Source organism: Ctenopharyngodon idella, chromosome 20 (genome assembly GCF_019924925.1).
Source record: "Ctenopharyngodon idella isolate HZGC_01 chromosome 20, HZGC01, whole genome shotgun sequence".
In the NCBI taxonomy this organism is placed as follows: domain Eukaryota; kingdom Metazoa; phylum Chordata; class Actinopteri; order Cypriniformes; family Xenocyprididae; genus Ctenopharyngodon; species Ctenopharyngodon idella.
This window is the reverse complement of record NC_067239.1, coordinates 14,956,564-14,981,147: the sequence shown is the minus strand read 5'-3', so window position 1 is coordinate 14,981,147 and position 24,584 is coordinate 14,956,564. Positions and strand designations below refer to the sequence as shown.

At 38.1% G+C, this 24,584-nt stretch overlaps 2 protein-coding genes across 16 annotated transcripts; both read right to left on the bottom strand.

The window, feature by feature from the left end:
- Window positions 1-312: 312 nt before the first annotated feature.
- On the bottom strand, window positions 313-24,584 carry LOC127502133 (serine/threonine-protein kinase pim-2-like). Of its 14 annotated transcripts, none has more exons than XM_051874722.1 (9): window positions 23,552-24,584; window positions 3,443-3,724; window positions 2,579-2,788; window positions 2,338-2,432; window positions 2,171-2,221; window positions 1,565-1,946; window positions 1,295-1,474; window positions 882-1,026; window positions 313-600 (listed from the first exon to the last, which is right to left on the bottom strand). In XM_051874722.1, exons 1-8 carry the CDS (start codon window positions 23,583-23,585, stop codon window positions 923-925), a joined length of 1,338 nt encoding a protein of 445 aa, XP_051730682.1. In that variant the 5' UTR covers window positions 23,586-24,584; the 3' UTR covers window positions 313-600; window positions 882-922. The 14 variants fall into 14 exon arrangements, with proteins under 14 accessions (XP_051730682.1, XP_051730680.1, XP_051730679.1 ...); XM_051874720.1 differs by lacking the exon at window positions 23,552-24,584 and adding an exon at window positions 17,069-17,201; XM_051874719.1 differs by lacking the exon at window positions 23,552-24,584 and adding an exon at window positions 10,587-12,145.
- LOC127502137 (serine/threonine-protein kinase pim-2-like) lies at window positions 19,762-23,164 on the bottom strand. 2 transcript variants are annotated; one of them, XM_051874731.1, is made up of 8 exons: window positions 22,889-23,164; window positions 22,026-22,235; window positions 21,785-21,879; window positions 21,618-21,668; window positions 21,013-21,394; window positions 20,743-20,922; window positions 20,330-20,474; window positions 19,762-20,049 (listed from the first exon to the last, which is right to left on the bottom strand). In XM_051874731.1, the coding sequence occupies exons 2-7, from the start codon at window positions 22,168-22,170 to the stop codon at window positions 20,371-20,373; spliced, it is 957 nt and encodes a 318-aa protein (XP_051730691.1). In that variant the 5' UTR covers window positions 22,171-22,235; window positions 22,889-23,164; the 3' UTR covers window positions 19,762-20,049; window positions 20,330-20,370. The 2 variants fall into 2 exon arrangements, with proteins under 2 accessions (XP_051730691.1, XP_051730692.1); XM_051874732.1 differs by lacking the exon at window positions 20,330-20,474.

The following is a 24,584-nucleotide window of genomic DNA, read 5'->3' as shown; positions in this document are numbered from 1 at the left end:
GATAAATAATTTAATAAATAAAACAAATTTTGGGGAGAAATTAAAAAAAAAAAAAAAAAGAGTGTTGAAGGAAATGCAAAACTGAAAGCTTCTTAAACCTAAATAACCAATGGTGGTGTCATGCACCTAATTATATTATTATTGTCCACAGGCTCTAGTCTCAATTATTGTAGGGTTATGTTTTTGACAGACTCTGCAATGCACTGAAGTTTGCAACCATGTAGATTTTTATTTACAATTTTATTTAGTTTTATTTCAGGAAGCACAAAAATAGGTCTTTGCCTTTTCACTTCAAAGGATTCTCATAGGCCGTGACGGTTTAAAAGAATTTCATTTATTCAAATGATATATACATATATACAGATTGGTCTTATAAAAAGCACTATATAAATAAAGATGACTTGTCTTGACTTTTAAAAACAAAGCAAAATGACTTTCAAAACAAAGCAAATGTGGCTGTGATGACTTGATGATGTCTCTCGTGTTCTTGCTCGGACATGGACAGGCTCTGAGTTCCCTGTCAGGTTGGGGTTGGACTTTAGGCCTCGGCTCAAGTCTCGAGCTCAAGCCCTCCACCGAGGACAGCATGTATGTCATTTCCTATCCAATACAAAGATTATATGAACAAGTCAACTCATGAGGGATTTTTTTTGAGCTGAAATTCTGGTTGCATCACTGATTCTGTTATTTTCCTGTTTATTACTGTGAAGCCACTTCGACACAATCTGTATTGTATAAAGCGCTACATAAATGAAGGTGACTTGACTTGACTATAACAAGAACATTACAATGAACACAAATTTAAAAAATCTCACTACAAATAATCCAGAATTGAAGACAAATGATAATAATCCTACTCTGTCTGTTACACTTCCTCACACCTGAAATCACTGATCGAGTGAATCTCCTGAACTTCTTCAAACTACAGTAGACCATCACTAAACCATTCGTGAAGTGACATCTGCTCTAACGTCGGCCGTTCAGTTGGATCCCGGGCTAGGCACTTTCTAATCAGATCTCTGCATTCTGTACAAATTTTAATAGGGAGAAAGCTGGTTAAGTCATGACCATGTGACTTGGCATCTGTGAAAACAGCATCTAAAACATGATTAATATAATGTAAAATGTTCCTTATCTTTACTTTAAAAGTGAAGTATGTAGTTTCTGCGACACTCTCGCTATACGTTGAGCTATATATATAAGAAAATCTTATATACTTCACCTTTAACTGTTTCTGTACAGAGCCTTTGCTTTATGTGTGTGTTTATCAATGTTATCAATATTATTCACTCACCTTTGGATAAGTTGGAGTTGTGAAACGTAACTTTGGCTTGTGTGATTTCTGTTCTGTTGCAAAAAGGACGACATGCGTTCACCATGTTGTACAACAGCACACCTAGAGCCCAGACATTTACGGGGACGGCGTGGAATCGGGGTTCTGTCAAGACTTCAGGTGGGCAGTAATCCGGTGCTCCTGTAAGCAAGACATTTGCACATTTTTTTTTAAGCATCAAATAATTAGTAAGTCACTACATTCAGTTTTCCACACTCCTAAAATGCTCACCAATGTATGTGTCGCTCTCGTAGCCATCACTACTAAATAGCTGACCAGCGCCAAAGTCTATCAGCTTGAGCTCTGATGTTCTTCTCTTGAACAGGAAATTCAGCGCATGAATGTCGTTATGAAATACCCCATGCTCGATGCAGTGTTGTATTGCCACTACAGCCTGTAATATGATGACCCGTGATACTGGTTCATCCGGTCCGGGTTCACGATTGATGAAGTCCAGCAAGCTCTCGCAGGGTTCCGGGTACTCCATGATGAGAGTGAATTTTCGAGGGTGTTCAAACCACTCGTATAGTTGTATGACGAAGGGGCTTATGGGTTCTCGCCTCATCATTAGCAGCAGCGCCACTTCTGTAACGAGTGGTTTGGGATGCCCAGGCTAGAGAAAAGTAGTAGACAGATGGTTAGCTGGGTAAAAATCTGAAGAAAACATGTACTTTTCTGTGATCTTTTTAGGACACGTTCAAAAGAGCCTTTTCAGCTCAAAGTTATTTGGTGCCGCTAGGCTTATTTGTCAATCACATTTACACCTAATGCTTCTGACGGGTGTATTAACTACAGTAATCTGCACTTAAATACATATTCAGGTTTTGGCCAACTTACAATATCAAGATAACGAGCGTTGTCAATCTTGAGCATCCGCTTGATGGCAACCTGCAAAAATAACAGTAACAGGATTCAAACACAAGTATTAAACCATCTGTAAATTGTTTTAAATATGTTTTGATTCATGCAAGAGCAAAATGTTTGTACAATTCTGTAAGATTTACCTTTTTGCCATCGAATTTGCGTGTTCCCTCGTACACCCTGCCAAATCCTCCGGATCCAATCATCGCTCCCACGTTATAGAGCGACTCAAAGGACTCTAAAAAACGAACAGAAAAATATGAGAAATACATGAGCTTGCTAGATCCAGTGCTGCTTGTGTCGAGAAAATGATATTAATACGGGGAAAACAAGACGACAATACTGTTTAAAATGATGCTGGAGAAATAATGACTGGCGATTTACCATTATTTGGCTTGACGCCGGAGTGATCTGGAGCAGGTGATGGTGGCTCGGGATCAGGCTCTGGCTCCAGATCTGGTGGAGGAACAAAAGGCTCCACAACATCCACAGCACTACAGGAGCAACAGCACTGGAAAGGATGCTTCATGGCCTTCCATAGCCTGTTGAGGAAAGAACGAATTCTTTTCCCCTTCCTAAGTTCTGTAGGTTTTTCTGAAATGAAGAAAAACAATCGAAAACACAACTATTAGAAACATCTCTGACGTCAAATTAAGCAATGATACAATGACATAACTTACATTTTACTCTTAAATTCTTATCTGTAATGTTACAAATCCAAAGTAATGGAAATATTTCCAAGCTGTCCGCCTGACTTCTGCTTAATGCCCTCATATATGTCCTAAAATCTTATTTTACTATATTAATAGTCATTTTATTTCACAATTACCACGATATAGTTATTTTTCTTATTTTATCTTATCTTTATTGAAAAGAGAACATACATTTCCAGGCTTCGTTTGGCCAACTCTGGCACATGTGGCTCAGGTCTGATAATGGCAAAGATCACATGGGCCATATCTTAAAATATATTTAATATATTTATACTATATCAAATATATTTAAAAGAACATTGATTTTTATTAAATACATAGCAATGTCTTATTTATGACGTAACCAACACTGTAACACTCGGCACGACAGCCGTTTTTTTGTATTTGACAATTCAAGTCGCGAAATAGAATTCTATTGAGGATCGTATGCTGTCTGAGAAGAGGCTTTCTGTGCGCGTGTTTCAGGTATGTGTCAGACAGCGCAAGTACCATTGATCTGTACACTTTACACCGCCCAGCCTTATTTCAATCTCACCTGTTGAGCTCTTGTTCACAGGAGGAGCCTCCCTGGCACCCTGAGCAGTTAGGCCATATGAAGTTTCTGCTGGCTCGGCAGGAACTTGACCTGGCAGCGGAGGGCACAGCAACCCTTCGAGGCTGTCGGACCTGGACAAACACCTGTTGCTGCAACTGCTCTGGTCGTTTCGGCTATCCGCTCCATCGCCACTCCACCTCCAGACGAGTTCGTATGAGCCTCTGCTGCTAAGGCTTAACGACTGATGACCGCTCTGGCACTCCCTCTTCCTGTGAGCCTGACCTGTGGACACAGAAACAGCCAACTCAGAAGACAGAGGTGTTAAATATCCAGGAAGCTCCTGGCTTTGTGTCTGGGTCGGGTCTGGCAGCGGATCCTGATCACGGTCATATGAACTGGGTCTCCAAACATCACATTCAGACATCGCATAGCTATTAATGTTTTAATAATAATCAATAATCAATGTCAGTGGTCCATTACAAATTGTTACCTCAGTTACTCAAATTGAAAAGTTTATTTCACATGCAAATAATCAAATACATGTGATCACTTGGGGGATCAAATGGGTTACCTCGCACAATTTTCTTCACATTAATGTAGTCAATCATTGTACAACATCATACCATAATATACCATAAACAAATGAACGACTAAAGCACTCACCTCCTCTTTCACCCATCATGTGAGCCATCGACATCCTCCTGCAAACTGCAATAAAAACAATACAAAACACAATACAAAATACAATACAATAAAATACAACTCCCCTCAGAAATACTCCTCCCCCCCCCCAAAAAAATAAAAAATAAATAAAAATAAAAAATGAATTAAATTTTTTTTTAAATCAAACTCCTTCTAAAATAGGAATAGAACAATAAAATAAAAGTATCCTCAGAAATAATATGAAATCTTTCAAAAATATAACTCTATATAAAGGATATATCCCGCGAAGTCTTTCTAGAATAAAAGTCTCCTCTCAGAAATCCTCCAAACAGCTTCAAAATCACAAGATTCGCTCAGAAAATACTCTGCAAAAGTCCGTGAATTCGCCTCGTCTCTCAACCAACAGATAGCGATCTGTTCGAGTGTTTATGTTCAGTCAGAATTCATAACACGCGTCGCTATAGCAACTAAAATTTGAATCACTCATATGCACGCACGTGCACATGAGCAGAGCGCGTGAGCGCACATTGAATCTGAACACATTTATTGAATAGTTACAAACTTAATTTTGACGTTTCCTTTAAACCATTCAAGCGCGATAAGACAAACGAGAACGCGCTGTCTGTCAATGTCCTGACAAAAACGCGCTGCTGCACGTGACGGATCTTAAAGTGACAGCAGCCACTAATGGCCACCAAAGGCCGTCATTCATAAAAAGATGCCATTAAACAAGTATTTAAATACACTCTATGTTGTTTCTACATTAATCTGGAGATTAACTGTGAAATTATTACATTATAATTAGGCTATAAAATATATTAAAAACTTATCTTGTGCTATTGCAACAAAATTATCCCAATATAATAACACAAATACACTGAGTGAGCAAACATTTAGACTAGGTGAGACAGTTGTAATGGTAATTGAGCAATGTTTATATATTAATTAAAGCCTTAATTAAAATCTGTCATCAAGGTGATCTCTTCAGAAGAAATTACTGATTTCCTAGATTTCCAATGGATGGAGAGAAAAAAAAAAAAAAATAGATAATGTTAAAAATATCTATATGACAGCAGGCCTATATACGGCGGTTCTTCCCTGTGGTATTAAAAATGAAAATTAATGCTTTTCAAGGTATTGTATCAAAGTAGTATCGTGACAACACTAGTGTAGGGTGCCACAAATTTTCGAAAACTTTCAAAGGGTGCCATGACTGAAAAAAAGGTTGGGAAACACTAGTCTAAAGGATCATATAGACATTGCTTCTGCAAAGCGTGCAACAAAGCACAAGGGAGGATAAATCGGACATCATCTCATTACAAACTCTAGATAATAAAATTTGCCCTTTTCCGCATATATAACCATCAAGCCAATCAGCTTTCAGTATCACTAATGCGTCATCGAACCGGTTAGTAGTAGAACGGTGAAGAAATCCAAATGAATAAAGCCCATTTATGATTTTACTAATAAAGGAGTGGAGGATGACGTTCATCATGTATTTTACAATCATCATAAGCACTATCTTTCTCAAACAACGTTTAACTGATTATTTAAGTTATTAACAGTTTAACTTATCTGCGCTGTCATGTGCCAATTCGGACTGAAATATAGATGAGGTAGAAACCACATCAAATGTAGCTGCTAACTGACCTAAAGCGTGTATAGATGCATCTACTCTGAGGAAAATATAATCAGCAGATATAGCCAAAGACTATAGATATAGATATTTAGCGTACTACTATTTTCAGCGGTGTCAGCTGATGGCTCTTTTACAAACCCCATTTCCACAAAAGTTGGGACATTTGGTAAAACGCAATAAAAACCACAATCTGTGATTTGTTCATTCTCTTGAACCTTTTTTTTTTTTAACTGACAAAAGTACAAAGAAAAGATTTCCAATGTTTTCACTGACCAACAAAAAATAAATAAATACGGAGTCACATTCAAAAATTAATAAACCGTTAAAAGGGGAAAAAAGTCAACTTTCAGTTTAGCGTTTCCTTTAAAAAATTTTTTTTATTTATTATTTCTAAAACTGTGACATGTATGGTGTCAGAGAAATTCACTAAAATATAATGTCCACTACAATGGACAAAAGTCTATTCATGGGTCCCAGGAGGATATGATCTACTGTAGCCTAGTTATATTCAGCGCAGGTTTTCATATATACATGACTCTATTAATTTCAGTTAATACAGGTGGAGCTGGGGAAGGTGGAGGATTTCTGAAAGCGCGCTGCACCTACAGCAAATGCTAACAAAGTATTTGAAAGTTGAGCACGCAAGCTCATTGGCTACAGCAGGAACCAATCTGCTGTGCCCTGAGGAGAATAATGTGATTACAGGCAGGTTAAGGACCTATCAGTCTGCGCCATCTGGACTTTCATGACAGAACTTTTTGTTTTTGGGTAACTATTCCTATAAGCTTCAAGATTGACCTAAATCTTTCTAATAATACAAGAATAGCTTCTTAAACCTAAATAACCAATGGTGGTGTCATGCACCTAATTATATTATTATTGTCCACAGGCTCTAGTCTCAATTATTGTAGGGTTATGTTTTTGACAGACTCTGCAATGCACTGAAGTTTGCAACCATGTAGATTTTTATTTACAATTTTATTTAGTTTTATTTCAGGAAGCACAAAAATAGGTCTTTGCCTTTTCACTTCAAAGGATTCTCATAGGCCGTGACGGTTTAAAAGAATTTCATTTATTCAAATGATATATACATATATACAGATTGGTCTTATAAAAAGCACTATATAAATAAAGATGACTTGTCTTGACTTTTAAAAACAAAGCAAAATGACTTTCAAAACAAAGCAAATGTGGCTGTGATGACTTGATGATGTCTCTCGTGTTCTTGCTCGGACATGGACAGGCTCTGAGTTCCCTGTCAGGTTGGGGTTGGACTTTAGGCCTCGGCTCAAGTCTCGAGCTCAAGCCCTCCACCGAGGACAGCATGTATGTCATTTCCTATCCAATACAAAGATTATATGAACAAGTCAACTCATGAGGGATTTTTTTTGAGCTGAAATTCTGGTTGCATCACTGATTCTGTTATTTTCCTGTTTATTACTGTGAAGCCACTTCGACACAATCTGTATTGTATAAAGCGCTACATAAATGAAGGTGACTTGACTTGACTATAACAAGAACATTACAATGAACACAAATTTGAAAGTCTCACTACAAATAATCCAGAATTGAAGACAAATGATAATAATCCTACTCTGTCTGTTACACTTCCTCACACCTGAAATCACTGATCGAGTGAATCTCCTGAACTTCTTCAAACTACAGTAGACCATCACTAAACCATTCGTGAAGTGACATCTGCTCTAACGTCGGCCGTTCAGTTGGATCCCGGGCTAGGCACTTTCTAATCAGATCTCTGCATTCTGTACAAATTTTAATAGGGAGAAAGCTGGTTAAGTCATGACCATGTGACTTGGCATCTGTGAAAACAGCATCTAAAACATGATTAATATAATGTAAAATGTTCCTTATCTTTACTTTAAAAGTGAAGTATGTAGTTTCTGCGACACTCTCGCTATACGTTGAGCTATATATATAAGAAAATCTTATATACTTCACCTTTAACTGTTTCTGTACAGAGCCTTTGCTTTATGTGTGTGTTTATCAATGTTATCAATATTATTCACTCACCTTTGGATAAGTTGGAGTTGTGAAACGTAACTTTGGCTTGTGTGATTTCTGTTCTGTTGCAAAAAGGACGACATGCGTTCACCATGTTGTACAACAGCACACCTAGAGCCCAGACATTTACGGGGACGGCGTGGAATCGGGGTTCTGTCAAGACTTCAGGTGGGCAGTAATCCGGTGCTCCTGTAAGCAAGACATTTGCACATTTTTTTTTAAGCATCAAATAATTAGTAAGTCACTACATTCAGTTTTCCACACTCCTAAAATGCTCACCAATGTATGTGTCGCTCTCGTAGCCATCACTACTAAATAGCTGACCAGCGCCAAAGTCTATCAGCTTGAGCTCTGATGTTCTTCTCTTGAACAGGAAATTCAGCGCATGAATGTCGTTATGAAATACCCCATGCTCGATGCAGTGTTGTATTGCCACTACAGCCTGTAATATGATGACCCGTGATACTGGTTCATCCGGTCCGGGTTCACGATTGATGAAGTCCAGCAAGCTCTCGCAGGGTTCCGGGTACTCCATGATGAGAGTGAATTTTCGAGGGTGTTCAAACCACTCGTATAGTTGTATGACGAAGGGGCTTATGGGTTCTCGCCTCATCATTAGCAGCAGCGCCACTTCTGTAACGAGTGGTTTGGGATGCCCAGGCTAGAGAAAAGTAGTAGACAGATGGTTAGCTGGGTAAAAATCTGAAGAAAACATGTACTTTTCTGTGATCTTTTTAGGACACGTTCAAAAGAGCCTTTTCAGCTCAAAGTTATTTGGTGCCGCTAGGCTTATTTGTCAATCACATTTACACCTAATGCTTCTGACGGGTGTATTAACTACAGTAATCTGCACTTAAATACATATTCAGGTTTTGGCCAACTTACAATATCAAGATAACGAGCGTTGTCAATCTTGAGCATCCGCTTGATGGCAACCTGCAAAAATAACAGTAACAGGATTCAAACACAAGTATTAAACCATCTGTAAATTGTTTTAAATATGTTTTGATTCATGCAAGAGCAAAATGTTTGTACAATTCTGTAAGATTTACCTTTTTGCCATCGAATTTGCGTGTTCCCTCGTACACCCTGCCAAATCCTCCGGATCCAATCATCGCTCCCACGTTATAGAGCGACTCAAAGGACTCTAAAAAACGAACAGAAAAATATGAGAAATACATGAGCTTGCTAGATCCAGTGCTGCTTGTGTCGAGAAAATGATATTAATACGGGGAAAACAAGACGACAATACTGTTTAAAATGATGCTGGAGAAATAATGACTGGCGATTTACCATTATTTGGCTTGACGCCGGAGTGATCTGGAGCAGGTGATGGTGGCTCGGGATCAGGCTCTGGCTCCAGATCTGGTGGAGGAACAAAAGGCTCCACAACATCCACAGCACTACAGGAGCAACAGCACTGGAAAGGATGCTTCATGGCCTTCCATAGCCTGTTGAGGAAAGAACGAATTCTTTTCCCCTTCCTAAGTTCTGTAGGTTTTTCTGAAATGAAGAAAAACAATCGAAAACACAACTATTAGAAACATCTCTGACGTCAAATTAAGCAATGATACAATGACATAACTTACATTTTACTCTTAAATTCTTATCTGTAATGTTACAAATCCAAAGTAATGGAAATATTTCCAAGCTGTCCGCCTGACTTCTGCTTAATGCCCTCATATATGTCCTAAAATCTTATTTTACTATATTAATAGTCATTTTATTTCACAATTACCACGATATAGTTATTTTTCTTATTTTATCTTATCTTTATTGAAAAGAGAACATACATTTCCAGGCTTCGTTTGGCCAACTCTGGCACATGTGGCTCAGGTCTGATAATGGCAAAGATCATATGGGCCATATCTTAAAATATATTTAATATATTTATACTATATCAAATATATTTAAAAGAACATTGATTTTTATTAAATACATAGCAATGTCTTATTTATGACGTAACCAACACTGTAACACTCGGCACGACAGCCGTTTTTTTGTATTTGACAATTCAAGTCGCGAAATAGAATTCTATTGAGGATCGTATGCTGTCTGAGAAGAGGCTTTCTGTGCGCGTGTTTCAGGTATGTGTCAGACAGCGCAAGTACCATTGATCTGTACACTTTACACCGCCCAGCCTTATTTCAATCTCACCTGTTGAGCTCTTGTTCACAGGAGGAGCCTCCCTGGCACCCTGAGCAGTTAGGCCATATGAAGTTTCTGCTGGCTCGGCAGGAACTTGACCTGGCAGCGGAGGGCACAGCAACCCTTCGAGGCTGTCGGACCTGGACAAACACCTGTTGCTGCAACTGCTCTGGTCGTTTCGGCTATCCGCTCCATCGCCACTCCACCTCCAGACGAGTTCGTATGAGCCTCTGCTGCTAAGGCTTAACGACTGATGACCGCTCTGGCACTCCCTCTTCCTGTGAGCCTGACCTGTGGACACAGAAACAGCCAACTCAGAAGACAGAGGTGTTAAATATCCAGGAAGCTCCTGGCTTTGTGTCTGGGTCGGGTCTGGCAGCGGATCCTGATCACGGTCATATGAACTGGGTCTCCAAACATCACATTCAGACATCGCATAGCTATTAATGTTTTAATAATAATCAATAATCAATGTCAGTGGTCCATTACAAATTGTTACCTCAGTTACTCAAATTGAAAAGTTTATTTCACATGCAAATAATCAAATACATGTGATCACTTGGGGGATCAAATGGGTTACCTCGCACAATTTTCTTCACATTAATGTAGTCAATCATTGTACAACATCATACCATAATATACCATAAACAAATGAACGACTAAAGCACTCACCTCCTCTTTCACCCATCATGTGAGCCATCGACATCCTCCTGCAAACTGCAATAAAAACAATACAAAACACAATACAAAATACAATACAATAAAATACAACTCCCCTCAGAAATACTCCTCCCCCCCCCCAAAAAAATAAAAAATAAATAAAAATAAAAAATGAATTAAATTTTTTTTTAAATCAAACTCCTTCTAAAATAGGAATAGAACAATAAAATAAAAGTATCCTCAGAAATAATATGAAATCTTTCAAAAATATAACTCTATATAAAGGATATATCCCGCGAAGTCTTTCTAGAATAAAAGTCTCCTCTCAGAAATCCTCCAAACAGCTTCAAAATCACAAGATTCGCTCAGAAAATACTCTGCAAAAGTCCGTGAATTCGCCTCGTCTCTCAACCAACAGATAGCGATCTGTTCGAGTGTTTATGTTCAGTCAGAATTCATAACACGCGTCGCTATAGCAACTAAAATTTGAATCACTCATATGCACGCACGTGCACATGAGCAGAGCGCGTGAGCGCACATTGAATCTGAACACATTTATTGAATAGTTACAAACTTAATTTTGACGTTTCCTTTAAACCATTCAAGCGCGATAAGACAAACGAGAACGCGCTGTCTGTCAATGTCCTGACAAAAACGCGCTGCTGCACGTGACGGATCTTAAAGTGACAGCAGCCACTAATGGCCACCAAAGGCCGTCATTCATAAAAAGATGCCATTAAACAAGTATTTAAATACACTCTATGTTGTTTCTACATTAATCTGGAGATTAACTGTGAAATTATTACATTATAATTAGGCTATAAAATATATTAAAAACTTATCTTGTGCTATTGCAACAAAATTATCCCAATATAATAACACAAATACACTGAGTGAGCAAACATTTAGACTAGGTGAGACAGTTGTAATGGTAATTGAGCAATGTTTATATATTAATTAAAGCCTTAATTAAAATCTGTCATCAAGGTGATCTCTTCAGAAGAAATTACTGATTTCCTAGATTTCCAATGGATGGAGAGAAAAAAAAAAAAAAATAGATAATGTTAAAAATATCTATATGACAGCAGGCCTATATACGGCGGTTCTTCCCTGTGGTATTAAAAATGAAAATTAATGCTTTTCAAGGTATTGTATCAAAGTAGTATCGTGACAACACTAGTGTAGGGTGCCACAAATTTTCGAAAACTTTCAAAGGGTGCCATGACTGAAAAAAAGGTTGGGAAACACTAGTCTAAAGGATCATATAGACATTGCTTCTGCAAAGCGTGCAACAAAGCACAAGGGAGGATAAATCGGACATCATCTCATTACAAACTCTAGATAATAAAATTTGCCCTTTTCCGCATATATAACCATCAAGCCAATCAGCTTTCAGTATCACTAATGCGTCATCGAACCGGTTAGTAGTAGAACGGTGAAGAAATCCAAATGAATAAAGCCCATTTATGATTTTACTAATAAAGGAGTGGAGGATGACGTTCATCATGTATTTTACAATCATCATAAGCACTATCTTTCTCAAACAACGTTTAACTGATTATTTAAGTTATTAACAGTTTAACTTATCTGCGCTGTCATGTGCCAATTCGGACTGAAATATAGATGAGGTAGAAACCACATCAAATGTAGCTGCTAACTGACCTAAAGCGTGTATAGATGCATCTACTCTGAGGAAAATATAATCAGCAGATATAGCCAAAGACTATAGATATAGATATTTAGCGTACTACTATTTTCAGCGGTGTCAGCTGATGGCTCTTTTACAAACCCCATTTCCACAAAAGTTGGGACATTTGGTAAAACGCAATAAAAACCACAATCTGTGATTTGTTCATTCTCTTGAACCTTTTTTTTTTTTAACTGACAAAAGTACAAAGAAAAGATTTCCAATGTTTTCACTGACCAACAAAAAATAAATAAATACGGAGTCACATTCAAAAATTAATAAACCGTTAAAAGGGGAAAAAAGTCAACTTTCAGTTTAGCGTTTCCTTTAAAAAAATTTTTTTTATTTATTATTTCTAAAACTGTGACATGTATGGTGTCAGAGAAATTCACTAAAATATAATGTCCACTACAATGGACAAAAGTCTATTCATGGGTCCCAGGAGGATATGATCTACTGTAGCCTAGTTATATTCAGCGCAGGTTTTCATATATACATGACTCTATTAATTTCAGTTAATACAGGTGGAGCTGGGGAAGGTGGAGGATTTCTGAAAGCGCGCTGCACCTACAGCAAATGCTAACAAAGTATTTGAAAGTTGAGCACGCAAGCTCATTGGCTACAGCAGGAACCAATCTGCTGTGCCCTGAGGAGAATAATGTGATTACAGGCAGGTTAAGGACCTATCAGTCTGCGCCATCTGGACTTTCATGACAGAACTTTTTGTTTTTGGGTAACTATTCCTATAAGCTTCAAGATTGACCTAAATCTTTCTAATAATACAAGAATAGCTTCTTAAACCTAAATAACCAATGGTGGTGTCATGCACCTAATTATATTATTATTGTCCACAGGCTCTAGTCTCAATTATTGTAGGGTTATGTTTTTGACAGACTCTGCAATGCACTGAAGTTTGCAACCATGTAGATTTTTATTTACAATTTTATTTAGTTTTATTTCAGGAAGCACAAAAATAGGTCTTTGCCTTTTCACTTCAAAGGATTCTCATAGGCCGTGACGGTTTAAAAGAATTTCATTTATTCAAATGATATATACATATATACAGATTGGTCTTATAAAAAGCACTATATAAATAAAGATGACTTGTCTTGACTTTTAAAAACAAAGCAAAATGACTTTCAAAACAAAGCAAATGTGGCTGTGATGACTTGATGATGTCTCTCGTGTTCTTGCTCGGACATGGACAGGCTCTGAGTTCCCTGTCAGGTTGGGGTTGGACTTTAGGCCTCGGCTCAAGTCTCGAGCTCAAGCCCTCCACCGAGGACAGCATGTATGTCATTTCCTATCCAATACAAAGATTATATGAACAAGTCAACTCATGAGGGATTTTTTTTGAGCTGAAATTCTGGTTGCATCACTGATTCTGTTATTTTCCTGTTTATTACTGTGAAGCCACTTCGACACAATCTGTATTGTATAAAGCGCTACATAAATGAAGGTGACTTGACTTGACTATAACAAGAACATTACAATGAACACAAATTTGAAAGTCTCACTACAAATAATCCAGAATTGAAGACAAATGATAATAATCCTACTCTGTCTGTTACACTTCCTCACACCTGAAATCACTGATCGAGTGAATCTCCTGAACTTCTTCAAACTACAGTAGACCATCACTAAACCATTCGTGAAGTGACATCTGCTCTAACGTCGGCCGTTCAGTTGGATCCCGGGCTAGGCACTTTCTAATCAGATCTCTGCATTCTGTACAAATTTTAATAGGGAGAAAGCTGGTTAAGTCATGACCATGTGACTTGGCATCTGTGAAAACAGCATCTAAAACATGATTAATATAATGTAAAATGTTCCTTATCTTTACTTTAAAAGTGAAGTATGTAGTTTCTGCGACACTCTCGCTATACGTTGAGCTATATATATAAGAAAATCTTATATACTTCACCTTTAACTGTTTCTGTACAGAGCCTTTGCTTTATGTGTGTGTTTATCAATGTTATCAATATTATTCACTCACCTTTGGATAAGTTGGAGTTGTGAAACGTAACTTTGGCTTGTGTGATTTCTGTTCTGTTGCAAAAAGGACGACATGCGTTCACCATGTTGTACAACAGCACACCTAGAGCCCAGACATTTACGGGGACGGCGTGGAATCGGGGTTCTGTCAAGACTTCAGGTGGGCAGTAATCCGGTGCTCCTGTAAGCAAGACATTTGCACATTTTTTTTTAAGCATCAAATAATTAGTAAGTCACTACATTCAGTTTTCCACACTCCTAAAATGCTCACCAATGTATGTGTCGCTCTCGTAGCCATCACTACTAAATAGCTGACCAGCGCCAAAGTCTATCAGCTTGAGCTCTGATGTTCTTCTCTTGAACAGGAAATTCAGCGCATGAATGTCGTTATGAAATACCCCATGCTCGATGCAGTGTTGTATTGCCACTACAGCCTGTAATATGATGACCCGTGATACTGGTTCATCCGGTCCGGGTTCACGATTGATGAAGTCCAGCAAGCTCTCGCAGGGTTCCGGGTACTCCATGATGAGAGTGAATTTTCGAGGGTGTTCAAACCACTCGTATAGTTGTATGACGAAGGGGCTTATGGGTTCTCGCCTCATCATTAGCAGCAGCGCCACTTCTGTAACGAGTGGTTTGGGATGCCCAGGCTAGAGAAAAGTAGTAGACAGATGGTTAGCTGGGTAAAAATCTGAAGAAAACATGTACTTTTCTGTGATCTTTTTAGGACACGTTCAAAAGAGCCTTTTCAGCTCAAAGTTATTTGGTGCCGCTAGGCTTATTTGTCAATCACATTTACACCTAATGCTTCTGACGGGTGTATTAACTACAGTAATCTGCACTTAAATACATATTCAGGTTTTGGCCAACTTACAATATCAAGATAACGAGCGTTGTCAATCTTGAGCATCCGCTTGATGGCAACCTGCAAAAATAACAGTAACAGGATTCAAACACAAGTATTAAACCATCTGTAAATTGTTTTAAATATGTTTTGATTCATGCAAGAGCAAAATGTTTGTACAATTCTGTAAGATTTACCTTTTTGCCATCGAATTTGCGTGTTCCCTCGTACACCCTGCCAAATCCTCCGGATCCAATCATCGCTCCCACGTTATAGAGCGACTCAAAGGACTCTAAAAAACGAACAGAAAAATATGAGAAATACATGAGCTTGCTAGATCCAGTGCTGCTTGTGTCGAGAAAATGATATTAATACGGGGAAAACAAGACGACAATACTGTTTAAAATGATGCTGGAGAAATAATGACTGGCGATTTACCATTATTTGGCTTGACGCCGGAGTGATCTGGAGCAGGTGATGGTGGCTCGGGATCAGGCTCTGGCTCCAGATCTGGTGGAGGAACAAAAGGCTCCACAACATCCACAGCACTACAGGAGCAACAGCACTGGAAAGGATGCTTCATGGCCTTCCATAGCCTGTTGAGGAAAGAACGAATTCTTTTCCCCTTCCTAAGTTCTGTAGGTTTTTCTGAAATGAAGAAAAACAATCGAAAACACAACTATTAGAAACATCTCTGACGTCAAATTAAGCAATGATACAATGACATAACTTACATTTTACTCTTAAATTCTTATCTGTAATGTTACAAATCCAAAGTAATGGAAATATTTCCAAGCTGTCCGCCTGACTTCTGCTTAATGCCCTCATATATGTCCTAAAATCTTATTTTACTATATTAATAGTCATTTTATTTCACAATTACCACGATATAGTTATTTTTCTTATTTTATCTTATCTTTATTGAAAAGAGAACATACATTTCCAGGCTTCGTTTGGCCAACTCTGGCACATGTGGCTCAGGTCTGATAATGGCAAAGATCATATGGGCCATATCTTAAAATATATTTAATATATTTATACTATATCAAATATATTTAAAAGAACATTGATTTTTATTAAATACATAGCAATGTCTTATTTATGACGTAACCAACACTGTAACACTCGGCACGACAGCCGTTTTTTTGTATTTGACAATTCAAGTCGCGAAATAGAATTCTATTGAGGATCGTATGCTGTCTGAGAAGAGGCTTTCTGTGCGCGTGTTTCAGGTATGTGTCAGACAGCGCAAGTACCATTGATCTGTACACTTTACACCGCCCAGCCTTATTTCAATCTCACCTGTTGAGCTCTTGTTCACAGGAGGAGCCTCCCTGGCACCCTGAGCAGTTAGGCCATATGAAGTTTCTGCTGGCTCGGCAGGAACTTGACCTGGCAGCGGAGGGCACAGCAACCCTTCGAGGCTGTCGGACCTGGACAAACACCTGTTGCTGCAACTGCTCTGGTCGTTTCGGCTATCCGCTCCATCGCCACTCCACCTCCAGACGAGTTCGTATGAGCCTCTGCTGCTAAGGCTTAACGACTGATGACCGCTCTGGCACTCCCTCTTCCTGTGAGCCTGACCTGTGGACACAGAAACAGCCAACTCAGAAGACAGAGGTGTTAAATATCCAGGAAGCTCCTGGCTTTGTGTCTGGGTCGGGTCTGGCAGCGGATCCTGATCACGGTCATATGAACTGGGTCTCCAAACATCACATTCAGACATCGCATAGCTATTAATGTTTTAATAATAATCAATAATCAATGTCAGTGGTCCATTACAAATTGTTACCTCAGTTACTCAAATTGAAAAGTTTATTTCACATGCAAATAATCAAATACATGTGATCACTTGGGGGATCAAATGGGTTACCTCGCACAATTTTCTTCACATTAATGTAGTCAATCATTGTACAACATCATACCATAATATACCATAAACAAATGAACGACTAAAGCACTCACCTCCTCTTTCACCCATCATGTGAGCCATCGACATCCTCCTGCAAACTGCAATAAAAACAATACAAAACACAATACAAAATACAATACAATAAAATACAACTCCCCTCAGAAATACTCCTCCCCCCCCCCCCCAAAAAAAAAAAATAAATAAAAATAAAAAATGAATTAAAATTTTTTTTTTTTAAATCAAACTCCTTCTAAAATAGGAATAGAACAATAAAATAAAAGTATCCTCAGAAATAATATGAAATCTTTCAAAAATATAACTCTATATAAAGGATATATCCCGCGAAGTCTTTCTAGAATAAAAGTCTCCTCTCAGAAATCCTCCAAACAGCTTCAAAATCACAAGATTCGCTCAGAAAATACTCTGCAAAAGTCCGTGAATTCGCCTCGTCTCTCAACCAACAGATAGCGATCTGTTCGAGTGTTTATGTTCAGTCAGAATTCATAACACGCGTCGCTATAGCAACTAAAATTTGAATCACTCATATGCACGCACGTGCACATGAGCAGAGCGCGTGAGCGCACATTGAATCTGAACACATTTATTGAATAGTTACAAACTTAATTTTGACGTTTCCTTTAAACCATTCAAGCGCGATAAGACAAACGAGAACGCGCTGTCTGTCAATGTCCTGACAAAAACGCGCTGCTGCACGTGACGGATCTTAAAGTGACAGCAGCCACTAATGGCCACCAAAGGCCGTCATTCATAAAAAGATGCCATTAAACAAGTATTTAAATACACTCTATGTTGTTTCTACATTAATCTGGAGATTAACTGTGAAATTATTACATTATAATTAGGCTATAAAATATATTAAAAACTTATCTTGTGCTATTGCAACAAAATTATCCCAATATAATAACACAAATACACTGAGTGAGCAAACATTTAGACTAGGTGAGACAGTTGTAATGGTAATTGAGCAATGTTTATATATTAATTAAAGCCTTAATTAAAATCTGTCATCAAGGTGATCTCTTCAGAAGAAATTACTGATTTCCTAGATTTCCAATGGATGGAGAGAAAAAAAAAAAAAATAGATAATGTTAAAAATATCTATATGACAGCAGGCCTATATACGGCGGTTCTTCCCTGTGGTATTAAAAATGAAAATTAATGCTTTTCAAGGTATTGTATCAAAGTAGTATCGTGACAACACTAGTGTAGGGTGCCACAAATTTTCGAAAACTTTCAAAGGGTGCCATGACTGAAAAAAAGGTTGGGAAACACTAGTCTAAAGGATCATATAGACATTGCTTCTGCAAAGCGTGCAACAAAGCACAAGGGAGGATAAATCGGACATCATCTCATTACAAACTCTAGATAATAAAATTTGCCCTTTTCCGCATATATAACCATCAAGCCAATCAGCTTTCAGTATCACTAATGCGTCATCGAACCGGTTAGTAGTAGAACGGTGAAGAAATCCAAATGAATAAAGCCCATTTATGATTTTACTAATAAAGGAGTGGAGGATGACGTTCATCATGTATTTTACAATCATCATAAGCACTATCTTTCTCAAACAACGTTTAACTGATTATTTAAGTTATTAACAGTTTAACTTATCTGCGCTGTCATGTGCCAATTCGGACTGAAATATAGATGAGGTAGAAACCACATCAAATGTAGCTGCTAACTGACCTAAAGCGTGTATAGATGCATCTACTCTGAGGAAAATATAATCAGCAGATATAGCCAAAGACTATAGATATAGATATTTAGCGTACTACTATTTTCAGCGGTGTCAGCTGATGGCTCTTTTACAAACCCCATTTCCACAAAAGTTGGGACATTTGGTAAAACGCAATAAAAACCACAATCTGTGATTTGTTCATTCTCTTGAACCTTTTTTTTTTTAACTGACAAAAGTACAAAGAAAAGATTTCCAATGTTTTCACTGACCAACAAAAAATAAATAAATACGGAGTCACATTCAAAAATTAATAAACCGTTAAAAGGGGAAAAAAGTCAACTTTCAGTTTAGCGTTTCCTTTAAAAATTTTTTTTTTATTTATTATTTCTAAAACTGTGACATGTATGGTGTCAGAGAAATTCACTAAAATATAATGTCCACTACAATGGACAAAAGTCTATTCATGGGTCCCAGGAGGATATGATCTACTGTAGCCTAGTTATATTCAGCGCAGGTTTTCATATATACATGACTCTATTAATTTCAGTTAATACAGGTGGAGCTGGGGAAGGTGGAGGATTTCTGAAAGCGCGCTGCACCTACAGCAAATGCTAACAAAGTATTTGAAAGTTGAGCACGCAAGCTCATTGGCTACAGCAGGAACCAATCTGCTGTGCCCTGAGGAGAATAATGTGATTACAGGCAGGTTAAGGACCTATCAGTCTGCGCCATCTGGACTTTCATGACAGAACTTTTTGTTTTTGGGTAACTATTCCTATAAGCTTCAAGATTGACCTAAATCTTTCTAATAATACAAGAATAGCTTCTTAAACCTAAATAACCAATGGTGGTGTCATGCACCTAATTATATTATTATTGTCCACAGGCTCTAGTCTCAATTATTGTAGGGTTATGTTTTTGACAGACTCTGCAATGCACTGAAGTTTGCAACCATGTAGATTTTTATTTACAATTTTATTTAGTTTTATTTCAGGAAGCACAAAAATAGGTCTTTGCCTTTTCACTTCAAAGGATTCTCATAGGCCGTGACGGTTTAAAAGAATTTCATTTATTCAAATGATATATACATATATACAGATTGGTCTTATAAAAAGCACTATATAAATAAAGATGACTTGTCTTGACTTTTAAAAACAAAGCAAAATGACTTTCAAAACAAAGCAAATGTGGCTGTGATGACTTGATGATGTCTCTCGTGTTCTTGCTCGGACATGGACAGGCTCTGAGTTCCCTGTCAGGTTGGGGTTGGACTTTAGGCCTCGGCTCAAGTCTCGAGCTCAAGCCCTCCACCGAGGACAGCATGTATGTCATTTCCTATCCAATACAAAGATTATATGAACAAGTCAACTCATGAGGGATTTTTTTTGAGCTGAAATTCTGGTTGCATCACTGATTCTGTTATTTTCCTGTTAATTACTGTGAAGCCACTTCGACACAATCTGTATTGTATAAAGCGCTACATAAATGAAGGTGACTTGACTTGACTATAACAAGAACATTACAATGAACACAAATTTGAAAGTCTCACTACAAATAATCCAGAATTGAAGACAAATGATAATAATCCTACTCTGTCTGTTACACTTCCTCACACCTGAAATCACTGATCGAGTGAATCTCCTGAACTTCTTCAAACTACAGTAGACCATCACTAAACCATTCGTGAAGTGACATCTGCTCTAACGTCGGCCGTTCAGTTGGATCCCGGGCTAGGCACTTTCTAATCAGATCTCTGCATTCTGTACAAATTTTAATAGGGAGAAAGCTGGTTAAGTCATGACCATGTGACTTGGCATCTGTGAAAACAGCATCTAAAACATGATTAATATAATGTAAAATGTTCCTTATCTTTACTTTAAAAGTGAAGTATGTAGTTTCTGCGACACTCTCGCTATACGTTGAGCTATATATATAAGAAAATCTTATATACTTCACCTTTAACTGTTTCTGTACAGAGCCTTTGCTTTATGTGTGTGTTTATCAATGTTATCAATATTATTCACTCACCTTTGGATAAGTTGGAGTTGTGAAACGTAACTTTGGCTTGTGTGATTTCTGTTCTGTTGCAAAAAGGACGACATGCGTTCACCATGTTGTACAACAGCACACCTAGAGCCCAGACATTTACGGGGACGGCGTGGAATCGGGGTTCTGTCAAGACTTCAGGTGGGCAGTAATCCGGTGCTCCTGTAAGCAAGACATTTGCACATTTTTTTTTAAGCATCAAATAATTAGTAAGTCACTACATTCAGTTTTCCACACTCCTAAAATGCTCACCAATGTATGTGTCACTCTCGTAGCCATCACTACTAAATAGCTGACCAGCGCCAAAGTCTATCAGCTTGAGCTCTGATGTTCTTCTCTTGAACAGGAAATTCAGCGCATGAATGTCGTTATGAAATACCCCATGCTCGATGCAGTGTTGTATTGCCACTACAGCCTGTAATATGATGACCCGTGATACTGGTTCATCCGGTCCGGGTTCACGATTGATGAAGTCCAGCAAGCTCTCGCAGGGTTCCGGGTACTCCATGATGAGAGTGAATTTTCGAGGGTGTTCAAACCACTCGTATAGTTGTATGACGAAGGGGCTTATGGGTTCTCGCCTCATCATTAGCAGCAGCGCCACTTCTGTAACGAGTGGTTTGGGATGCCCAGGCTAGAGAAAAGTAGTAGACAGATGGTTAGCTGGGTAAAAATCTGAAGAAAACATGTACTTTTCTGTGATCTTTTTAGACACGTTCAAAAGAGCCTTTTCAGCTCAAAGTTATTTGGTGCCGCTAGGCTTATTTGTCAATCACATTCACACCTAATGCTTCTGACGGGTGTATTAACTACAGTAATCTGCACTTAAATACATATTCAGGTTTTGGCCAACTTACAATATCAAGATAACGAGCGTTGTCAATCTTGAGCATCCGCTTGATGGCAACCTGCAAAAATAACAGTAACAGGATTCAAACACAAGTATTAAACCATCTGTAAATTGTTTTAAATATGTTTTGATTCATGCAAGAGCAAAATGTTTGTACAATTCTGTAAGATTTACCTTTTTGCCATCGAATTTGCGTGTTCCCTCGTACACCCTGCCAAATCCTCCGGATCCAATCATCGCTCCCACGTTATAGAGCGACTCAAAGGACTCTAAAAAACGAACAGAAAAATATGAGAAATACATGAGCTTGCTAGATCCAGTGCTGCTTGTGTCGAGAAAATGATATTAATATGGGGAAAACAAGACGACAATACTGTTTAAAATGATGTTGGAGAAATAATGACTGGCGATTTACCATTATTTGGCTTGACGCCGGAGTGATCTGGAGCAGGTGATGGTGGCTCGGGATCAGGCTCTGGCTCCAGATCTGGTGGAGGAACAAAAGGCTCCACAACATCCACAGCACTACAGGAGCAACAGCACTGGAAAGGATGCTTCATGGCCTTCCATAGCCTGTTGAGGAAAGAACGAATTCTTTTCCCCTTCCTAAGTTCTGTAGGTTTTTCTGAAATGAAGAAAAACAATCGAAAACACAACTATTAGAAACATCTCTGACGTCAAATTAAGCAATGATACAATGACATAACTTACATTTTACTCTTAAATTCTTATCTGTAATGTTACAAATCCAAAGTAATGGAAATATTTCCAAGCTATCCGCCTGACTTCTGCTTAATGCCCTCATATATGTCCTAAAATCTTATTTTACTATATTAATAGTCATTTTATTTCACAATTACCACGATATAGTTATTTTTCTTATTTTATCTTATCTTTATTGAAAAGAGAACATACATTTCCAGGCTTCGTTTGGCCAACTCTGGCACATGTGGCTCAGGTCTGATAATGGCAAAGATCACATGGGCCATATCTTAAAATATATTTAATATATTTATACTATATCAAATATATTTAAAAGAACATTGATTTTTATTAAATACATAGCAATGTCTTATTTATGACGTAACCAACACTGTAACACTCGGCACGACAGCCGTTTTTTGTATTTGACAATTCAAGTCGCGAAATAGAATTCTATTGAGGATCGTATGCTGTCTGAGAAGAGGCTTTCTGTGCGCGTGTTTCAGGTATGTGTCAGACAGCGCAAGTACCATTGATCTGTACACTTTACACCGCCCAGCCTTATTTCAATCTCACCTGTTGAGCTCTTGTTCACAGGAGGAGCCTCCCTGGCACCCTGAGCAGTTAGGCCATATGAAGTTTCTGCTGGCTCGGCAGGAACTTGACCTGGCAGCGGAGGGCACAGCAACCCTTCGAGGCTGTCGGACCTGGACAAACACCTGTTGCTGCAACTGCTCTGGTCGTTTCGGCTATCCGCTCCATCGCCACTCCACCTCCAGACGAGTTCGTATGAGCCTCTGCTGCTAAGGCTTAACGACTGATGACCGCTCTGGCACTCCCTCTTCCTGTGAGTCTGACCTGTGGACACAGAAACAGCCAACTCAGAAGACAGAGGTGTTAAATATCCAGGAAGCTCCTGGCTTTGTGTCTGGGTCGGGTCTGGCAGTGGATCCTGATCACGGTCATATGAACTGGGTCTCCAAACATCACATTCAGACATCGCATAGCTATTAATGTTTTAATAATAATCAATAATCAATGTCAGTGGTCCATTACAAATTGTTACCTCAGTTACTCAAATTGAAAAGTTTATTTCACATGCAAATAATCAAATACATGTGATCACTTGGGGGATCAAATGGGTTACCTCGCACAATTTTCTTCACATTAATGTAGTCAATCATTGTACAACATCATACCATAATATACCATAAACAAATGAACGACTAAAGCACTCACCTCCTCTTTCACCCATCATGTGAGCCATCGACATCCTCCTGCAAACTGCAATAAAAACAATACAAAACACAATACAAAATACAATACAATAAAATACAACTCCCCTCAGAAATACTCCTCCCCCCCAAAAAAAAAAATAAATAAATAAATAAAAATAAAAAATGAATTAAAATTTTTTTTCAAAATCAAACTCCTTCTAAAATAGGAATAGAACAATAAAATAAAAGTATCCTCAGAAATAATATGAAATCTTTCAAAAATATAACTCTATATAAAGGATATATCCCGCGAAGTCTTTCTAGAATAAAAGTCTCCTCTCAGAAATCCTCCAAACAGCTTCAAAATCACAAGATTCGCTCAGAAAATACTCTGCAAAAGTCCGTGAATTCGCCTCGTCTCTCAACCAACAGATAGCGATCTGTTCGAGTGTTTATGTTCAGTCAGAATTCATAACACGCGTCGCTATAGCAACTAAAATTTGAATCACTCATATGCACGCACGTGCACATGAGCAGAGCGCGTGAGCGCACATTGAATCTGAACACATTTATTGAATAGTTACAAACTTAATTTTGACGTTTCCTTTAAACCATTCAAGCGCGATAAGACAAACGAGAACGCGCTGTCTGTCAATGTCCTGACAAAAACGCGCTGCTGCACGTGACGGATCTTAAAGTGACAGCAGCCACTAATGGCCACCAAAGGCCGTCATTCATAAAAAGATGCCATTAAACAAGTATTTAAATACACTCTATGTTGTTTCTACATTAATCTGGAGATTAACTGTGAAATTATTACATTATAATTAGGCTATAAAATATATTAAAAACTTATCTTGTGCTATTGCAACAAAATTATCCCAATATAATAACACAAATACACTGAGTGAGCAAACATTTAGACTAGGTGAGACAGTTGTAATGGTAATTGAGCAATGTTTATATATTAATTAAAGCCTTAATTAAAATCTGTCATCAAGGTGATCTCTTCAGAAGAAATTACTGATTTCCTAGATTTCCAATGGATGGAGAGA

Coding starts and splice junctions, on each gene's coding strand:
- LOC127502137 (XM_051874731.1), bottom strand. CDS start 22,170: ATGAAGCATCCTTTCCAGTGCTGTTGCTCCTGTAGTGCTGTGGATGTT. Junction 21,395..21,617: donor ACGCTCGTTATCTTGATATT/GTAAGTTGGCCA, acceptor ACTTTTCTCTAG/CCTGGGCATCCCAAACCACT. Junction 20,923..21,012: donor CGAGAGTGACACATACATTG/GTGAGCATTTTA, acceptor TCTTGCTTACAG/GAGCACCGGATTACTGCCCA.
- LOC127502133 (XM_051874722.1), bottom strand. CDS start 23,585: ATGTCGATGGCTCACATGATGGGTGAAAGAGGAG. Junction 3,725..23,551: donor CATGATGGGTGAAAGAGGAG/GTGAGTGCTTTA, acceptor CTGTGTCCACAG/GTCAGGCTCACAGGAAGAGG. Junction 2,433..2,578: donor CGGCGTCAAGCCAAATAATG/GTAAATCGCCAG, acceptor TTCGTTTTTTAG/AGTCCTTTGAGTCGCTCTAT.